Here is a 19,717-nt window from a genome sequence, read left to right as displayed (position 1 = left end):
TTTCTCTGAGGAACAAGGAGCCCTTCACAGGAGGCTGTCGATCCCCCAGTCTGTGGTTCTCTCCAAGAAAACTGAGAGGCTCCACAGGGAGCTGCCTTGGAACAGGGAGCTAACTTCCAGGGGCTGAGGAGGCCTCGGGGATCAGACGAAAGCTAAGGCCTCTTCCCAGAACTTTGTGGATGCCCAGAGGCCTGAGCACACGCAGAGAGCCCCAGACACACACGCACTCTCACAGCCGCCTGCAAAAAGCACACACAGACACTCAGACACACACACATGGCAGTCACAGCTCCCCGTCTAAGCTGCTGGCCCAGGTGACCTCATGGCCTCAGCCGCCTTGGGCCTCCCTGGTGGAGCCCCTGCCCTGCCCCTCCCCCCACCTCTGTTCTGGTATCAGAAGTGGCCCGTCCTCCAAGAGCCCTGCTCAGGTCCCTCAGGGCATCTGCCCACCCCCTCCGTCCCTGGTCCACCCCTTGGCCTGGCCCGCCTGCTACTTAAGCTCCTCTCGGCTCCTGGCTCTCACTCTGGGGGCAGGTGGAGGAGACCCGCAGGTCCTGGGTGACCAGAGCCGCGTCCCAGGTAAGGGCCCCACACTCCCCATTCTCCGAGGCCTGGAAAGCAGCCAGGTGGTGGTGAGGAAGGAGTCAGAGCCCTGGGTCCTAGTCTTGGCTCTGTCACTGACCTGCCAGGTGACCCTGGGGCTTCAGTTTCCAGATCTGCAAAATGGGGACCCTCGACCTTTGGTATATTATGTCAGTCAAACAGCCAACACCATACTTGACAGAAACCCGGAGGCTGCTTGTCCAGAGACCAAAAACGTGTCAGCTTGTGGCTGTTCTGTGTTTATTTTGCTCATTTGTGGTAAATATTAAGAATAGAGAACACCCCACCTGGGGGGAGGGATTCAAAGAAATAACATGGGGTAAGCGCTGAGCAGAGGACCAGGATTCAGAGGTGCTCGGCACACGGCAGGGATTGTGCGCCCCTGTTCCGTGGGCCCCTCTGTTCTGTGTGCCAAAGAGAACAGGTGTCCCCTCCCAGGACTGTTTCAGCTGCTTCCCCACAGGTCCCAGGTGAGAAGGGGGCAGGGCGTTTGCAGGACCCAGCTCCTGCTGGGACTCCCAGGGGAGCCGCTGGGTGATTGTTAAGCTGGGTGTTTGCAAACAACAGCAACAACCATAGTTGTAGCTGTTCCGTTCCTCTGCCCAGCTTATGAGGAGCTGCTTCCTGCCGCCTTCCTCTGCAGAGTGCCACCGAGGGGACTGAAGGCCTGCCACCGGTTGTCTGACACACCCTCTTCTGTACGGACGGCCAAGAAAGAGCACACACTGCTCGGTCAACACATTGATTGTAAGATGCACCCTGATTTCAGAGAGAGTCAAATGAGAAAAATGTCTCAAGCGGATGAAACGCAGTAGTGAAATCTGCGATGGTGAAATAGACGTGATGAGCTTCCCAACCCCCCAGTGCAGGGAGTACCCCTCCTGCCCACCCACCTCCCTCGTTCCTTACTCCACATGTTTTCAATTGAGGTTTACGTTACATACAGTGAAAAGGACAGTTTGATGACTTCTTACTTATGTGTACCCCCAAGCAACAGCCACCCAGAGCAAGAGATAGAACATTTCCATTACCCAAAAGGCTCCCTTATATCCCATCCTGGTTAGTACCTGTGCCCCCGAGGTGACCACCCTTCTGACCTCCACCACCGTGGATAAGTCTTGTCTGCTTTTCAACTTCATGTAAGTGGAATCATGCGGCTTCTTTTGTTCAATATAATATCCATGAGATTCATCCATGCTGTTGCCCCTATCAGCTTTCTCCCGTATTTCTCCGTTTTTCTAAATCAAATCAAATCCAGTCCAGGAATCCAGGCTCCACCACTCTCCTGTTCTCCCCTCTACGGGGTGCACTCAGGCGCCAAACAAGTCCTCCTTGCCCGGTGTTGGCTGTGCCCACCGCTCCTCAGCCAGCACACAGGGGGGCCCCAGGCGGTCCTACTGGCGCTCAGCTGTCTGGTCAACCTGAGGCCTAGGGGAGCCCTGTAGCCCACTCTCTCTGGCATTTCTCCCTGACGTTTGGGACTTCACGAGCATTCATCAAGCGATTGCTCAGACCCCCATCCCATGTCAGTCTCTCTCCTGCCCCAAGCGGGCAAGGTCTGCCCTAGTCTGGTGCTATCTCTGTCCATTTCCCCTCCATCCAGCTCAGGTAGTCAACGGCCTGGGCTTGAGTTCACAAACTGGCAGTCCTGGGGACGGATCCACGGGGGTGTGTGTGTGTGTGTGTGTGTGTGTGTCCCACAAAGTGTATTTGAATAATTTTAAAAATTTGACTTAGTGGCCAGTATTTTAAAATCAAGAGCTTCAATTCACCCTTTTGACAAATCGTTACTGAGCATCTACTATGAGCCAGGCCCTGTTTCAGAAGCTGGGAATACAGCAGCGAGCAAAACACGGACCTTGCCAGAAGCGACCTTACATTTTACAGGCATTGCATTAGAATAAAAAATTCCCTGCTTGTCTTGAAAATTCTAAGTTCTAGCCAGAAGGGGTCCACATTCCCCACGTGGCAACAGTTGGCTGCAGCCTCATAACAGCTGTGCCTTTTAAAGGGGCACTCGCCCTCCGTGCACGCAGCCCTCTTCCCTCACCTGAGCTGCCAGCCTGGCTCCTGAAGGTGTTTGAATCCTTTACCTTCTGGTCTAGACTTCTAGAAAGCAACTATTGTTGGTCCTGCTCTGTGAGAAAGGCTGTTGAGGACCCTTCCTGCCTTCTCCCTGCCCCCCTCTGCCCCACGCTGCCTCCTCCCCAGCTCCGACACGCACTAGCCTAGGGTTAGGGGAGGAGACGTTCCTTCCCAGTGTCTACAGTATTAAAAACAAATTCCAGGTGATTCCAAGAGGCCACCTGCAGGCTTGCTCATCTACGTGTCTGGGGGGTGATGCTGGCTGCAGCTGAGTCCTTAGCTGGGGCAGTCAGCTAGAGCACCTACATGTGGACTCTGTGTGGCCTGGGCTTCCTCACAGCGTAGTGACTGAGGCCCGAGGGCAAGTGTCTCCAGAGAGAGAGAGAGTAGCTGTGTCCTTTTAATGACCTAGCCTAGAAGTCACACAGCATCACTTCAGTTGTGCTGTATTCTTCAGGGCAATCACCAGCACCCCCCATCCCCCACTCCCCGATTCAAAGGAGAGGGAACATAGGCCCCCCCTCACTGGGGGGAGTGTCAGTAATATTGTAGGAACATGTGGGACAGGACAAATACATACTGTGGCCATCTTTGGAAAATGCAGTCTACCATGACTTCCTCGTCCCCTTGCCCGAGTCTCAGAGAGCGTGAGTGAGTTCAGACGACAGCCATGTTTCGTAATCCTAGCTCTGTCCTTACCCACCGAGTGACCTTGGGCAGAGTATTTCACTTCAATTTCTTCCTCTGTACATTGGAGTTAATAGTGCGTGCCTCTCAGCGTTGTTACGCAGACTTGGTTACGTGAAATGGTGCACGGAAAGCCCCTAGCGTGGGGACTAGAGCAGAGCAGGCCCTCGGTAAATGGTGATGCTGCTTCAACCACTTCTACCAGCGGCAGATCACATCACCGTGTGGGCTCCTGAATTCTAACTCTGCCACTTACCAGCCGTGTGATCTAGGGTGAGTTGGTCTGCCTCCCACGCCTCATTTCTCCCCCTCGTAAAACAGGCATTCTAACAGCACTTCCCTCATAAGGTTCTCGAGAAGGGGGTAATGCAGACAGAGTGCCTAGCACAATGTCTGGCACGTAAGCTTAGGAAATGCCAGCTGTTATCGGACTACGTGTGCAGAGGAATTTACTGCACATTTACAAAGAGCTTCTTTATCCAGTGTTGTGTTTTCCTCTGAAGAGGAAGGGCAAGTCAAAATATGCCAGTTTTTACAGATAAAGAAACTGAGGCTTAGAGAAATTGAGTGGTTTGTTAATCCACACAGGAAGTGATGGTGACGATCAGATGAGATCCAGGCTCCTGGACCCCAGATCCATGTTGCCCTGTTGACCACCTATTGTCTCCATAGGTACCTAGAGCGAACACGGGGATGTTGTTGTGGGCTCTCTTCTTTCCTTGGTGCCTGCTTAGCACAAGCCATGCTCAGCTTGGAGGTTCCAGTTCCCAGACAGGTAAGTCATCCATCCTTCCAGGAAGCTCCTGCCAAAGAGATGCCAGAGGAAGCAAACTCACCTCTGTCGGACAAGCTGGCACCTGTCACCGAGTCTGGTTCATTAGAAGTGCTTAGATTTGCAAGTGATACAGGAGGCACCTGCGGGCACTATGCCTTCCCCAGAGGTTCCTAATTGCTTTTGGGTCACCTTTTGGTGTCTAGATCATATATTTAATACAAACCACACATCACCTCTCTGCCGTCTTATCATAGTCTTTCAGTCTTACGTGGAGTTTCCAGGTGAATCTTTCTAGCCTTACTCTCTGGCGATCTAAGTCCCGTGAGATTGCAGGTGAGAGCTTAACCAGCTGCTTGGGAACCACATATCTCAGACGTAGAGCTTCCAATCTTTTGATGAAGGACTCTTTGGAAACCACTCATATGCTTCAAGTCCCCAGCCTGGCCTATGTTTTTTTCTGAAGGTTTCTTATCTGGAACCCCACTCCTGGTACCAATTGCTGTCTTAGGGATTGTTTGGTTGCAAGGAACAGAAACCTCCTCTATAAAGTAGTTAAGCAAAAAAAAAAAAAAAAAAAAAGATTTATAAAAGAGGGAGAGAAGTTATCCCTCTGATTTCAAAGTTCAGAAATCCCCTGGGCCTCCCAGGGCACTAAAACCAAGATCTGGGAAGCTGTCAACAACCAAAGTAGCTACACCCACAATGAAGCCACAGTGCTTGTTTCTATTTCTCAGAACATAGCTGTATGGTTTTCTCTGTTCCACCATAGATGCCCTAAATGTGATCTTGTCATTGCCTCCTGGGTCAAATGCTCAAAAAAAACTGAGTGAGAGATTGAGTCTCAGTTCTAAATCTGTGAGAGTGATCCTTATCCTGGTTCCTGGGCATGGTCGCTGAGCTGGTTCTGAGCTGAGCTCCTCATTCCTGTGTCTCCAGTGGGAAGGCATGGCCTTGGACTCACCCATGTCTCTATTCCAGCAGGCAGTAGAAGTGGAGGTCTCCTGGGCAGCGGTGGTCTGTTGGGCACAGGCCTTCTCAAGAATGGCAGGGTGCTTGGCAACGGTGGCGTGCTTGGCACGGGCCTTCTCAGTGGGAGTAACCAAAAGGCTGGGTCCACCAGCAATCCTTCAAGTAGCAGAGGAGCTTCCCACTTCTATGAACAGAAGTCTCCTGAGAATGACCAGGAGTACATTTATCCGAAGGACCCTGACATTGAAGACATCACTGAGTACAGTGCCCAGCCTAAGAAATCCAGTATGCTCCCAGCCCTGCCCCAGAAACCCAACCTGCCGTCTACACCCCCAATGAGAATGGCTGGGCCTACTCCTACTCCACCTGTGAGAATGCATGTGACCAATCAGGTCACTATGGGTAATGCTGGTCCAAGCGAGAAGAGTGGTCAAGGCTCTGCTGACAAAAGTCTTGTGATCAGCCAAGGATCCTTAGGCCACAAAGGAGTGACTCCCCCCGGACAGTTTGGTCAAGAGGGTACGAACAGCCCTGGCTATTCTGACCGCATGTTGTCAACCCAACCTGGCATTACAGGTGTGGGTGGTATGAGTGTCTCAGGCAGTGGTCATCCTGCTGATGCTTCTCAAGGAAGTGCTGTCATATCTAGGATGGCTATGCGTGGCAGTTATGGTCAGTCTGGGGCTGGGTCATCTGGTGGTTTTGGTCAGTCTGGTGAAGGGCCAATATATGATCAACTTGGGGCTAGAAAAACTGGTGGTTTGGGTCCGTCTGAGGTAGGGTTAATGAGTGGTCAGACTGGTGATAGTTCATCTAGTGATTATGGTTACATTGGGAGTAGGTCATCTGCCTATAATCAAACTGGGCATAGGCCATCTGATGGCTATGGTCAGCTAGGGACTGGGTCATCTGGAGGGTATGGTCGGTCTCGGGCAGAGGCAATAAATGGTCAGTCTGAGTCTGGGTCATCTGGGGCTGGGTCATCCGGTGGTCATGGTCAGTCTGGGCATGGATCATCTGATGGTTTGGGTCAAGCTGGAGCAGGGTCAATGAGTGGTCCAACTGGGGATAGGTCATCTAGTGGTTATGGTCTGTCTGGGGCAGGGTCACTAAATGGTCAGTCTAGGGCTGGGTTATCTGGTGGTTATAGTCAATCTATAGCAGGGTTAATGGAAGGTCAGCCTGGGTTGGGGAAAACTAGTGGTTTGGGTCAGTCTAGGGCAGGGTTAATGAGTGGTCAGACTGGAGATAGGTCATCTAGTGGATATGGTCAAATTGAAACAGAGTCATCTGGAGAGAATGGTCAATTTGAGGCAAGGTCAATGAATGGTCATCCAGGGCCTGAAGCACCTGCTGTTGACAGTCAGTTTGAGGTAAGACCATCTGGAGGATATGGCCGACCTGGGTTTGGGTCATCTAGTCGTTTTGGTCAGTCTGAGACTACACCAATGAATGGATTGGATCAGCCTAGTGTTGGGTCATCTGGTATGCTGGGTCAGTCTGGGGTTGGGTCAATGAATGGTCAGCTTGGGGCTGGACCATCTGATGGCTATGTTCAATCTGGCGCTAGGTCATCCGGAGAAAGTATTCAGCTTGGAGAAAATATATCTAATCATTATACTCATTCTGAGGCTGCATCATCTATAGATTCTAGTCAGTTTGGGGCTGGAATATCTGCTGGCTATGGTCAGTTTGGAGCTAAGTCACCTAATGGTCATGATCAGGCTGGAGCTGGGTCATCTGGAGGTTATGATCAATTTGAGGCTGGATTATCTTTTGGCTATGGTCATTCTGGAGCTAGGTCACGTAATGATTACGGCAAGTCTGAGGCCGGCTCATCCTCAGGTCATGGCCAGTCTGGACATGGCATCCCTGGCCCCTCCGGTCCCACTGGAGAAGCGCAACCTGGAAATCTTGGCCATATGGGATCCCCAGTGGATGCTGGAGCTTTCCAACGCAGGAGTCCAGTCAACAGCAGTCCACTGCCTCCTCCAGTTCATCAAGGAGCAGGTGTCGAAATGGGATCTGGAAACCCTCTCAGCCAAACAAATGCCCTCAACAAAGACCTACTGGCTCAGGAAGGACTGTTGGGAACCATCATTCTCAACAACCAGAACCTGATCAAGGAGCGGGAAATGCTACTTAAGATCCTCCTGGGTAGCAGGAGGCTACCACCTGCTGGCAAAGATCACCTCCTGGAGGCAGCTGGGTCCTTGGCTCTGGAAGGCCTGCTCTGTAAGGGTTCTCTGGGGGGCCTCTGTGGCCATGGGAGTCTTGTTGGCATCAACGATGTTCTGAAGAGCACAATCCCTTTTGGGAAACTCAACAGCTGGTGAGTTTGAGTCCTTTAGCAATAAAATAGTTCCCCAAAGCATTGATTAGTGAAGATTCCAGGTATTTGAAAGATATCACTCTGTACTGAGAGTGACAGAGTCTCACTTCCTAGTTTAGAATGTTGACATTGAGAAGACAGCATGGGACACCACTTCCTCCTCCAAACTGTCGACCCACCACCCAGCATTCCCCCATGATGGCTTCATTCCTTGGAATTACTCAGGCTTGTTCAAGCCCCTACTGAATTACAAATAGCACTGAAAAGGGTGCAGCAGAATCCCTTCCCAGCTGATACCTTAGTTATTATTTAATACCCCCATGATTAAAATAGCATTTTTGTTATAAGCTAACACCATAATTACCAAATAATGCTTTGGATTTGCTCTCTTAATCTTCCTTTAGTATCTTAATAAAGTGAAAAAATCTGTTATTGGGTAATGCTTTTCTTATCTAGGATTAGTAGAAATGGGATTTGGAATGGAAACCTAGGTTAAGGATGGGAGGGCCCAGGATGGAGGAAAGGCTACACTGCGCTTTGAGTGTTGAGCTGAGAAGACTGGGCATTTCTGCTTTTACACTTCCCCTCACTCTTCCCAATGTGCAGGTTCAAAATCATCGACTTTGATATCGTCCAGGTATCATGGAAAGTCCATCCTTTATCCAACCTCCAACTGGACTTTCAGACCAGATTGACTATCGATTTCCCAGGGTAAGTAACTTGTTCGTGGCTAGACAAGGGGAGGTAGAAGAGAATTCCTGGAGACAGCTGGCTGTTCTTAAACAACTGGAAAAATTTCCTTTGGCTGCTCCTAGCCTTGGCCGGGAACTCTTGACAGTACCTGCCTACACACATAAGCTTCTTAGAGATGGCTGTTAACAGGTGTGAGAGTAGATTTATTATTTTTCTGCCATTTTTTATGCTTTGTTGTAACAAACTTGGGAAAAAATTAAAGTATAAACCTAAATTCACAATCCAGAGACAATGGCTATTAACATTTCAGTTTGCTTCTTTCCAGACTTTTTTAAGAACCATTTTGAACGGCAATAAATATTCCAACATATTGATGAACCGTGATACATTTTAACCAGTCTTCTGTTGTTCGATACTTGGGTTGTTTCCAATTTTCACTCTTATAGATAGCTCTGAGATTAATATCTTGACTTTGTTCGTATCTCTGATTATTTACTTAGAAATTCTCAGAAGTGTACTTTATAGCTTTGGATAAGTATTGTCAAATTGTACTACAAAGAGATGATGATGATAATAAAACTATTGAATGCTGAATATGTTCCAGGCACCATGCTAAGGACTTTTATGAATTACCTCGTATATTCCTCACGGTAACCTTAGAAGGGAGGTACTGCTATTATGCCCATTTTACAGAACAGAAAACAAAGTCAGAGGTTAAATTAAATTGCATGTGTGTGTATGTGGTTGTGCATATAAGATCTCTAGACGAAGGCATGAAAACCATCAGTGATGTGTTCACACCTGTCCCAACATGGTCGCTGGGTGGTTAGGGGTCATTGGTGGAGGCAGGCTTTTCCCTGTGCACTTTTTCTATCTTTTGATTTGTGGACCATGAAAATGTATTACCTATTCAAAAATAAATTAGCAAAAGCATTTCATTTAACTTACTTTTTTATATGTATTCAAAAACAAATTAAGTTAAAAATACCTACTGAACAGCAGGCATCATTTTTTTAAAATATGTGTATGGGTCACCTCCCTCACCCACAAATGCTGGTGCCTGTCTCCAAGTTTGAGGGGAGCCTTTAGAACAGCCCCAGACATTTGCTCTGGGAGTCGGGGCATTTCCCTTGCTGCAGAGGGGGAAAAGACGAGCCCAGGGACTTGCCCCGGGCCTGGCCCTGGACCCAGGGTGCGCCCTGGCCGTAACTCCTCAGGTCACTCTTGCTCAGTCCCCCCTCTTGAGGTTCCCGGGAGCTCGGCTCACATGGCCCTCCTGCTGTGTGTCCAGACTGCTCAGCTTCCTCAGCGGCTCCAAGCTGGATGTGACCATCGAGGCCTCCTTAGCACTGCCCCAGACCAGGTCCGGCCAAGTCTCACTCACTCTGCTGAACTGCCAGCCCGTCTTCACCAGGATCCACAAGCAAGCCGGGTAGGTACTGTGCAAGGAGGGCTCAGCGCTGTGCAGGGCGCGGTTGGGGAGGGTGCCACGCGTGGTGGCTGTTACTAGGCTCACTGGGGGCCATAGCCAGGATACCACCAGAGCATCTCTTTTCTCATTTCAACCTCTGCCCAGGTTTCTCCCCCAGAGAACTTAGGTTTCTAAAGGGAAGAGGGTAGCTTCTCGCTAGAAGTGCTCATCTTCCGTAAAAGTGGTTCTGCCAAAGAAAGTGTTGCATGGTCCCTTGTCTGTGCTCATATAGTGAGATCCTGGGAGGGATCTCTGTCATATCACTTCTCCTGCTATGTTGTAATTGAGTGCGTATGCCTATGTGAGCTCTGTGGGAGCAGAAGCTGCCTTATATTTATCATTCACTTGTTCATTCATTTATTCAACAAATATTGAACCAGCCACTACAGTGTTATTCCTGGAGATACACTGGAGAACAAGACAGAGAAGGATGAGTAGATGGTTGTATGGATAGATGAAAGGGAGGATGGGTGGCTGGGAGGATGGATGGATGGATGGATGGGTGGATGGATAAATGATGAGTGGATGGATGAATGGATGGATGATGAGTGGATGGATGGATGATGAGTGGATGGATGCATGGATGAATGGATGGATCGATGATAAGTGGATTGATGGATGACGAGTGGATGGATGGATGGATGGATGGATGGATGCAAGGATGGATGGGCATATGGTGGAGGGATGGATTGAAGGGTGAAAAAATAAACTGATGGATCAAAAAGACTTTGTGGACTTCCCTGAAAACCTAAGCTTAGTTCACTACATGAGGTCTAAAAATGCAAGCTTACTTAATTTAAGAGCAATGAGCTAAGGATTAATCAGATTCTGTAGCACTGTATTTCAAACAGACCATCCTTTAAAAGGGTGTCCAGAGACTGGGCTGGGAACTCAATCACCACCTAATCGATGATTTCTAAGGTCATTATTTCATGGTTCAGAAGAATGCTGTAAGTCACAGATAGGTGCTATAACTCAAGAGTGTCACAGTTCAGTTTCATCATGTGTTTAAAAAGATAGCCTGAGAACCAAACTGCATGGTCTCTGAGATCCTTTTTACCTTCCAGATTCTGAATTCAGTGCCTTAGGACAGACATCATAAACTCAAATGCCTATTAGGGGTAGGCAGTTAGCATAATTAGTAAGTGGGCCCCAGTTAACAGAAGTTTAATTCAATTTTAGGGAGCAATAGAGAGTGGTGGAGACTGTGGCAAACTGGACAACATGTGAAAAGGGCAGCTCCTCTTTGGCTCCAGCTGACTGTGGCTGTGTGGGAAGGTGGCCCAGTCTTGTGAGTTTTCTGTATTTCAAAGAGAAACTGTAAATTTGGATTTTTATGTAAAGTCTCCTGGTTTTTAAATTCTGAAAGCCCACTGTAAAATTTTAAAAGACTATTCCCATGCAAAAGAAAACACACCAGTGGGCCTGATTCGGCCTGCAACCTGCCATTTTGCAGCCTCTGTTTTAGAACATCCCTCTACATGCCTTAAATCAAGTCACAAAGAACGTAAAAGATACCACCTGTTTATGAGGTGGCAGATGCCCTATTGATGATGGGTTGAATATCCTCCAGCCCATCTCTGTCTTTCACTTATGGAATCTTCACAACAACTCTGTTTTACGTATTACACATGAGAGGCACAGAGAGGTTGTGTACATTGGACAAGGTCACACAGCCAGAAGTAGTGGAGCTGAGATTCGAGCCATCTGTTTTTAACCGTGATGGTGATTTGAGTTAATATATGCCCAGTGCTTAGACTAGCCCCTGGAGCAGAGGAAGCGTTTTATAACCATTAGCTATAATTGCTGTTTTTCCAAATGTCCCGGTTCCCCTTCCCAGCCTGCTCTCTGCAGTGATAGAAGTCACGCTGAAACGGGTCCTGCAGAGCTACTTACCCAACATGGTGAGTTTGACAAAATGGGCCCGGGGAGACCTTGAAGATTAGCTGGGGGAGGCTTTGCAGCTGGAGGTACAGAGGAGCAGCCAGGGTAGGGACAGGCAGCCACGGCGGGCAGTCTTATCCGTGGGCTCTCCAGCCTCCCAGAGCTTTTCTGTCCTGTCCTTTGTCCAGGTCCCTGCTGCTGGGGAAGGGGGACATGTACTGAGGGACTAATGTGTGCCAAGCAGTTCACACCTGTGGAAGAGGGAGATTTGTGTTGTGTTTATGAAAGACTCTGATAGAATCACCCAATTTTACACAGCCAGTCAGAGGCTGGGCTGGGCTGGAAGGGTGGCCCAAGGCTCCTGTGACAGAGGCCTCTGCTCGTCTGTGTTTCAGCTGTGCCCAGTGGTCCAATTCTGGTTCTACATCATCAACCAGCAGTTGAGCATTCTGAAAAGTAAGTTATGTTGTTGGCCTGAGCACTGTTCTCTTGCTAAGATGGTTGCAGTAGCCACTCCACCCGCTCCTGTTTTCTCCTCTGCATGGCTTCCAGAGAGATTTTTCTGAATCACATCTCTGATCAGAATTTTCTATAGCTGCTCATTACCAGGAGGATCAAGTTCAAACCCCCAAGGCTGGCAGTCAAGGTTTTTTCGGGCAACTGCTCCAGCCTTCTTCTCCTCTGTCCCCCTCATGCTGCTCCTGCCAGCTGATCTCAGCCATCCCACACACTCCAGGCCCTTTTGAGACATCATAGCTTTGCTCCAAATGGCTGCCCATACCCTCCCTCTGCACCTGGAAAATTCCTGCACCCCTTCAAGGTGTGACTCTAACGGTTCATCTTCCCCAAAGCCTTTCCAGATCTCTCCAGGTAGAATGACTCCCTCCTCAGGACTTCCACGACATTGTGCACACCTATCCGTCACTTTTATCGTATCATGTAGTAATTGTCTGTTTCTCGACTGTTTCTTCCACCAGAGCAGAAGCTCCTTGAGGGCAGGGACTCTCGTATCCTTTCTTGTGTTTGTCTCATAGTTCCTAGTTGGCCACAGAGCAGGCACTTCATATATACTTTGTTGGAGTATGAACAGGAGATGAAAGGGAGGAACAGGGATGGATGGAACACAGGACAGAATGACTGGGAAAATGGAAAATGTATGGAAGACCGTATGGACAGATGGGTGGATGAGTGGATAAATACAAGGAAGTACGGACAGAACATGACGGAAGGAAAGAGAAGAAGGAAGGAAGAATGGAAGACAGGGAATTCAGGTGGGTGGATGAATAGATGGAAGGATAGAGGAAAGAGGGATAAAATGGTGGATGGACATAAGAGAAAGAAGAAGGATGATGGCTGAATGGATAGGTGGATGGATGGATGGGAGGAAGAAGGAGAGGAAGGAACAATGGAGAAAGTAATGAAAGTAAAGAAGGAAGAAAAGATGGTTGGATAAAAGGAAGAATGGATGAAAGGTACATATTTGGGTGGATGAGTGAGTGGATGAATGGAAGATAGAAGCGTCTATTACTAGGTGTGTGGGAAGATGGATAGATGTGTGGATAGATAAAATACGGATTAATTGAAGAGGTGAAGGAGGGAAAAAAGGCAACTATAGAGATGGGTAGAGGATGGATGGATGGATGAACGGAAGGGAGGGAGGGAACATTAGGCGGATGGGTAGGTGGGTGGATGGACGGGAAGATGAGGAGAAAGATGATGGTAAGGCAGGCGAGAAGAAGATGATGGATGGGTGGATGGATTACACCTGACAAGTTGGGAATGCTCCCCTCTCGTGCTAGGAGACAGAGGGCTTTGGGGCTACAATGTCTTTTCCAACCATTTGGGAATTATCTCCTTTTCCTGGATGAGTCTGTGTATGACAGGGACAAATGAACGAGTCTTATGAGTCTGTGTTTTTGATCTCTCCTCCTCCTCTGGTCCTCCCTTCCCACGCCACCTCTCTCCCTCTCTCTTCGTCAGATGTCCCCTCGCTTGGGTCATTTAGGAACCTCCATTCTGCTGTCTCCCAAGTGCCCCTGTCGTCTGAGCAGTTTCCCCACCTGGACTTTCAGGTACGAGCAGCTGGCTCTCGCCCAAGGAATCTTCTGAGATTAGCCATATCTTCACCTCCGAGACTAGCTCAGTGGTGGCCCCACCCCACCACTCGCTGGAATCTCCTGGCCAGGCAAATGTGCCCACAGCTGTCCCATCAAGAGAGGCTCACGTGCCATGGTTTCGGAGGCAGGCAGGCTCGGCTGCTGGACCATGCGACCTTGGGCAAGCCCCCTTCCTTCTCATCTATCAGATGAGGATGCTTATCATACCCACACGAAGTTAGCGTAGATCATCACTTCCAAGACACACGTCTTCCCCACATTGTAACATTTCTGAAATTGGCATGTGCCTTATAGTCAATGATATGCCATAGTTTACTTGGCAATTTTAGAAATGTCTTAGTGGCACATTAAATAATGTGTATCTTAATGGTATCTTGGCATGCATGAAATATAGTGTAAGGATTAGATGAGAAGATGTCTGGTTATTTGTCCAGCACGGAGTTGGAACTCAAAAATTAGTGGTTTATTCCTCTTTGCTCTTGATTTAAATATTTAAAACAGTCAAGTTAGTTACTCAGCATCATAATACATGGGGGTGCCAGAATGTGGGAAGGGTGGTCCGTGGTGACCTCATCTACATCCATCCCCTCCAAGCTTCTTCTATGCCTTAACATGATCCTGCCAGCCCCCCTACTCAGGCGAAGTCCTGAATTATGAGGAATGCGCTTTGTTCCACAAAGTAGGACCTTCCAGGACCTTGGAACCAACAGTCCTGGGCCTCCCAGCATTTGACTCTCCAAGGTCAGAGTCAAGAGTCCAGATTTTAGGACCAGCTCTGCCACCAGCCCACTGTATGACCCGGGCAAAGCCGTTCACGTCTCTGAGTCTCCTCTTCTTTGTCTGTAATCCCTTTGTTGCACAGTTGTTATGAGGATTAACTGAGAGGCAGAGCCTGGCATACAGTAGGTACTCAATTAATGTGGGCTTTCTGGTTTTTCCCAGGACAAACACTTCCCAGCCTCTTTCATTAACTGGCTGATTGAAAGTAAGTTTTTTCTTCTTTTTTTTTTTTTTTTTTTTTTTTAAAGATTTTATTTATTTTATTTTTCCCCCCAAAGCCCCAGTGGATAGTTGTGTGTCGTAGCTGCACATCCTTCTAGTTGCTGTATGTGGGACTCGGCCTCAGGATGAACGGAGAAGTGGTGCCTCGATGCGCACCCGGGATCCGAACCCGGGCCACCAGCATCGCAGCGCGCGCACTTAACCACCAAGCCACAGGGCCGGCCCAAGTTTTTTCTTCTCATACTCATTCCCATTGTCCCACAATCCCACCCTCCTCTTCAGTGTTGAATAGTCCTTTCTCAAGGGTTCTGACAGCAGGTGTAAAGTCTTGGGGCCTTGGAGAACCCACTTGACACAGAATCCATGCTTTGACCAATATAAAGCTGGGTTCCCGGATAGCCCACTCCTCAGTGACCAGTGTTAGAGTGGAGTTCCTGAGAGAGCCCACCCCATAGTGATTATTGTCACAGTGGGATTCTAGGCTATCCCATTCCATAGTGATTCTTGTTATGGCGAGATTCCTGGAGTAGCCCATTCCGCAGTGGTCAGCCTCAGAGTGGAGTTCTTGGGATAGCCCGCTCCATGGTTATCAGTGTTAAGGTGGAGCTCCTGAACCAACCTACACCATCATGAAGAGTTTTGTCATGAGATTCCTGGGATCACTCACTCTATAATGATTCATCTTTTAGCAAAATTGCTGAAATTTTCTGCTCCATAATGATTAGCGTTGTGCAATTCCTGGGATATCCCACCCCACAGGGGAGACTACCATAATGGAGTTCCTAAAATATATCACTATCGTGGTCAGTAATTGGAATATTTCATCCCATAGTGGAGGTATTGCCATTGGGTTTCTGGTTTAGCCCTTTTCCTTGGTGTTAAAGTGAGGTTGTTCTTAGTGTTAAGGTTAAGTTTCCAGGCTATCCCACTTTATGGGCAAGAGCATTGTAGTGAGATTCCTGGGATATTCCACTACACAATTGTGAGAAGCTTTCCAGTGGGGCCATCTGATTTCTGAGTCATAAAGGAATTTTTTTTGACCACTGTGCTTCCATTCCATTTCCAAAATCCCCCATGCCCTCTGGAGGCGGGGGTGGTGGCGGTGGACAAAGAGGGAGAGCTGTCTTGGCCAAACTTCCGGACTGTCATCAGAGCCTGCCTCGGGTCACGTCTGCCTCCCTCTAGGTTTCTGTCCAAGATTGGGCCCCAGGCAGGAGGCAGGGAAGAGACGGGACCCCCCTCAAGCAGGAGGGGCAACCTACAGTCTCCCTGGGGAGGGCCTGACTCATCTGTGAGCCCTCTTGCTGCTTCCCTGGGAGTTCTCCATGATCATGGTAAAAGCCAGAGAAGGTGCCCAGAAAGAGCCCTGGCCTGGGCATCCTGAGACCTGGGCTCAAATCCCAGTTCAGCTACCAACTCTCTGGGTGATCTTATACCAGTCCCATCCTCTCTCTGGGCCTCTCTTCTCCCATCTGTAGAACATGCACAGTCTCTAAAGGCCTTTCCCTCAATGACGAGTGTTGGGGAAATGGGAGGGGACAAGACCAGAGGTCAGAGGAGCCTCTGGAAAAACCCTCGGCACTACAGGTCTTTCTCACGGTAGCATCTTCTGATGTCTCTCTTTGCTGTCAGTTGCAGAGACCCAGCGGTCCTCTTATCTGTAGGATCAGCATAGGACCCCTGCCAGGACTACGGTAAGGATGTTTAACCCTGGAGAGTCACTGTGGAACTCTCTGACCCCATCTCCCACCAATGTTGTCCCACAGCCAAACCGCAAATAGTCCCCTCATTAGAGCTCAGATTTGGACATGCTCAAAACTGCTAAGATGGAACACCTCTCCGGGGTAGGTATTTCAGCATGGGGCTGATTGAGGTGAAAAAAGCCTCTAAGAACCGAACCAAAGGCACGATGCTCTAATGGGGGAAGGACAGGCAGTGACCATCCCTCCCCCTTCCGGAAGTTGGTCTGATTTACAGCCTAGTTTGAGGATTCTTGAGGACCGTTGGAGCTGAGATGCTCCATCCACCAGGGCGATGGCATTCCAGCAAGACGCACAGACCCAGGCTGCAGGACTGGCTCTAAGGCGTTTAGGACTCAGAGGAGAAGCTGCCTGTCACCCTGCATGCCCACCTCCTGCTCCTCTGTGCTCTGCCTCCCTCTCCTGGATAAGAAATTTGCTCCAAAGCTGCTTTTTCAGTGTGTAAGGTACACTTCAGGACCTGCCTGGAAAAGGTAAAATTGAAGAATAAGATAATACACATTTAGAACTCCAGAAGGTCAGAATCCTGGCCTCAGAGGCCTTGGAACCCCCGGACCTTCCCAATGGGTGGGACTGAGCAGGAATGTCGGGCCTACTGACCCCACACAACTGAAGCCCTGAACCCTGTCTTCGCATGAGACTCTGGTGATGCGGTCATGTGTTTCGGGGAGTGGGTGGACCCTGTGGCGGCTCTTTGGTGACAATGAAGGGCACAGGCTTCAGAGTCAGGTAGACCAGAGTCCAAATCCTGCTCTTCCGCTGACTCTCTGAACCTCAGTTTCCTCTTCTGAAAAATGGGAGTGCAGCTATAACCTATCCTATAGGGTAATCCCCACCCCACACTCCCCCACCCCCAGCGGCCCTGCAGAAGGAGTAACAGGAACGCAGGGGCAGGGAGGGCTCCCCGGGTCGTCAGCAAGTTGAGTGATGGAGGCGCAGTTCCCAGACTGCACCACAAGGTGGAGCCATGACCCTGCTAATCCGCGTTTCTCACACTCAGAACAGGAAGATGTTTGTATAAAGCGGCGTTTTTTATGCCAGGCACTATGCTGGGCACTTGGCTTTCACAATCGCATCTAATTTCCAGAGCCATCTCTCAAGGTCAGTATCATTAGCTCCATTTTAAATACGGGGAAACTGAGGCTCAGAGAAACGGTAATGACCAAATGGGTGGGCTGGGGAGTCAGAACTCCGGCTCAAATCCCAGTTCTTCAGTCTACTAGGATACTTAACCTCTTTGTGCCTCCGTCTCCCCATTTGAAGAAGAGGGCTAATAATAGCAATAGTATTGTGATAGTCAATAGACCTTAGCTATTTGCTTATTATGGCCAGCCTTGTGCTGGGCGCCTGGCATGGATCATTTCCCGGGGTCCTCACAACCATTCCAGGAGGTGGCTGCTAATACCCCTGTTTTGCAGATGAGGAAACTGAGGCTCAGAGAGGTTAGCTGCCTGGCCCCTTTCCATACAGCTAGAAGGAGGCAGAGCGAAATTCAAGCCCAGGTCTTCTGGCCGAGAGTGGGAGGAGGTGGGGGTGTCCAGGGCCTCAGGGAAGACAGATCCCCTAGGTTCTTGTCCTGGCCTACAACTGCCCTGCCATGTCCTTGCTGAGTCCCCTGGGCTGCTCTGGCCTCAGTTTCCCCACTGGTACCACAAGGAATTGGGATGCATGGAGCCAAGCCCCTTCACCACTCCCTGGTTCTATGACTCTGCCCTGGGGGGGATCTCACAGTGTGACAACCGAGAGACCATGTCCTGGAGGTGCCAGGGCTGGGGGATGGGGAACCCGCAGTGAGAGGAGGGCCCCGAGGCCCCAGTGGTCTTCCCATACCCTGCACAAAGTGACCCCCGAGTCAGTCCTCTCCAGGCCTCCTCGGGTCACATGGGCTCATGGCCTGAAGACACACTCACTGGTGGCTCACAGGGTCATTCTGGCCGAGTGACACACAGGACAGCACTCATTTTCTCAACCTCCTTTGCCAGCACGGTGTCTGTGAACAACCCGAGGGCCCTCTGGGCCCGGAGGAGAGACGTGGCGCCAGATGGGGGGACAAGGAAGGGAGAGAAAAGGGAAGTGGAGCGGCCTTTGGCATTCTCCCCGAAGTCTCTGCGGGGCCCACGGCAGCTGGTGTGCTCGGTCCTCCAGTAAATGATCCTGGGGGTCCTCCAGCCCAGTGGTAGAGGGCTCTCAGGAAACATCCCCACCACGACCTTCATCCCTTCAGGCAGCAAATACGTTCAGGTCACAGTTGATGTGAATCGAATTTACGCAAACCTGAAACAGCGTCCTGCAAAATAGTAACAAAGTTTCACATTGTGAGCAGGAAGTTAATGTCTCTCATTGTTCAGAACGCAGGAGTAAACATGCTCATCTCTCCCTCCTTAGGAAGAATCTAAGTCCCTCCCTTGACGCCCCACTGCCTCCAGCTCCCTCCTTCCCTCTCTTCTCCTTTACAGCCACGTTCCGCAGAGCTATGCTTCTCAGCCTTGACGGTGCACAGGAACCACCGGGGCTCTTGTTAAAATGCAGGTTCTGGTGGGGTTGGTCTGGGCTGGGGCCTGAGATCCTGCGTTTCCAACAAGGTCCCTGGAGAGGCTGATGCTACTGGTCACAGGTCACCCTTTGAGCAGCACGCTTGTTTTGGACACACCCAGCCCTCCACCTACCTGATTTCCACCGGTCACCCCACAACCCAGCCCTCACCTCAACGATCTCCATGTGCAGGAAACCAGTGGACCCTTGTCAGCTGCATCGTGCTTGACCACAGCACAACACTACTTTCCCCTCCTTGGAGCCAGCTCTTCCCTTGGCCGTGCTCCCCTGGCTGTCCTCCCGCCCCTCTGACCCCTGAACCTCTGCCTTCTCTGCAGGTACAACGTTTTCATATTGGCCAACCAGTGTATTCCTTCACCCCGGCCACGGCGATTGGTTCCGAGCTCAGCATGTAACCCCAGCCGGGTCAATGGGGGTCAGCCCTTGACTTTTGAAGAGATGTTAGGAAAGAGATGCCCTCTTCCTATTGGGTTGTTAAGAGACAGTGTGGGCCTGGAGCTGCTGGGGGCCGTTTCTGCCACCCTGTGGGGGGGACTCAGTTGAGAAGGAAGCCAATGAAGAAGAAAGCAGAGCCAAGTCATGGAGAGAAGCAGAGTCCCAAAGATTTCCTTTGAGCACTTGGATTCGGGGGTGCCTGAAAGTTACATGAGCCAAGGACTCCCTTTCACACTTAAGTCAGCTTGGGTTGTGTTTTCCATTACAAGAAACCCAAATAAACCTGACAGATGCAATTGACAAAACACATTTCAGCTCATTCTGTGTAAGCCATAGTGGGAAACGAGAGAC

At 49.9% G+C, this 19,717-nt stretch overlaps 1 protein-coding gene across 1 annotated transcript; it reads left to right on the top strand.

Moving 5' to 3' along the window:
* Nucleotides 1-7,137: 7,137 nt before the first annotated feature.
* LOC147914248 (uncharacterized) lies at nucleotides 7,138-19,326 on the top strand. The gene is made up of 5 exons (XM_087444915.1): nucleotides 7,138-7,451; nucleotides 11,456-11,519; nucleotides 11,895-11,955; nucleotides 13,480-13,571; nucleotides 19,249-19,326. The coding sequence occupies exons 1-5, from the start codon at nucleotides 7,138-7,140 to the stop codon at nucleotides 19,324-19,326; spliced, it is 609 nt and encodes a 202-aa protein (XP_087301041.1).
* The last annotated feature ends 391 nt before the right edge of the window (nucleotides 19,327-19,717 follow it).

This window comes from Ceratotherium simum, chromosome 21 (assembly GCF_057802395.1).
Source record: "Ceratotherium simum simum isolate JZ-2026a chromosome 21, ASM5780239v1, whole genome shotgun sequence".
NCBI lineage: Eukaryota > Metazoa > Chordata > Mammalia > Perissodactyla > Rhinocerotidae > Ceratotherium > Ceratotherium simum.
The sequence above is the reverse complement of the archived record's forward strand: the minus strand, read 5'-3'. Positions and strand labels throughout refer to the sequence as shown.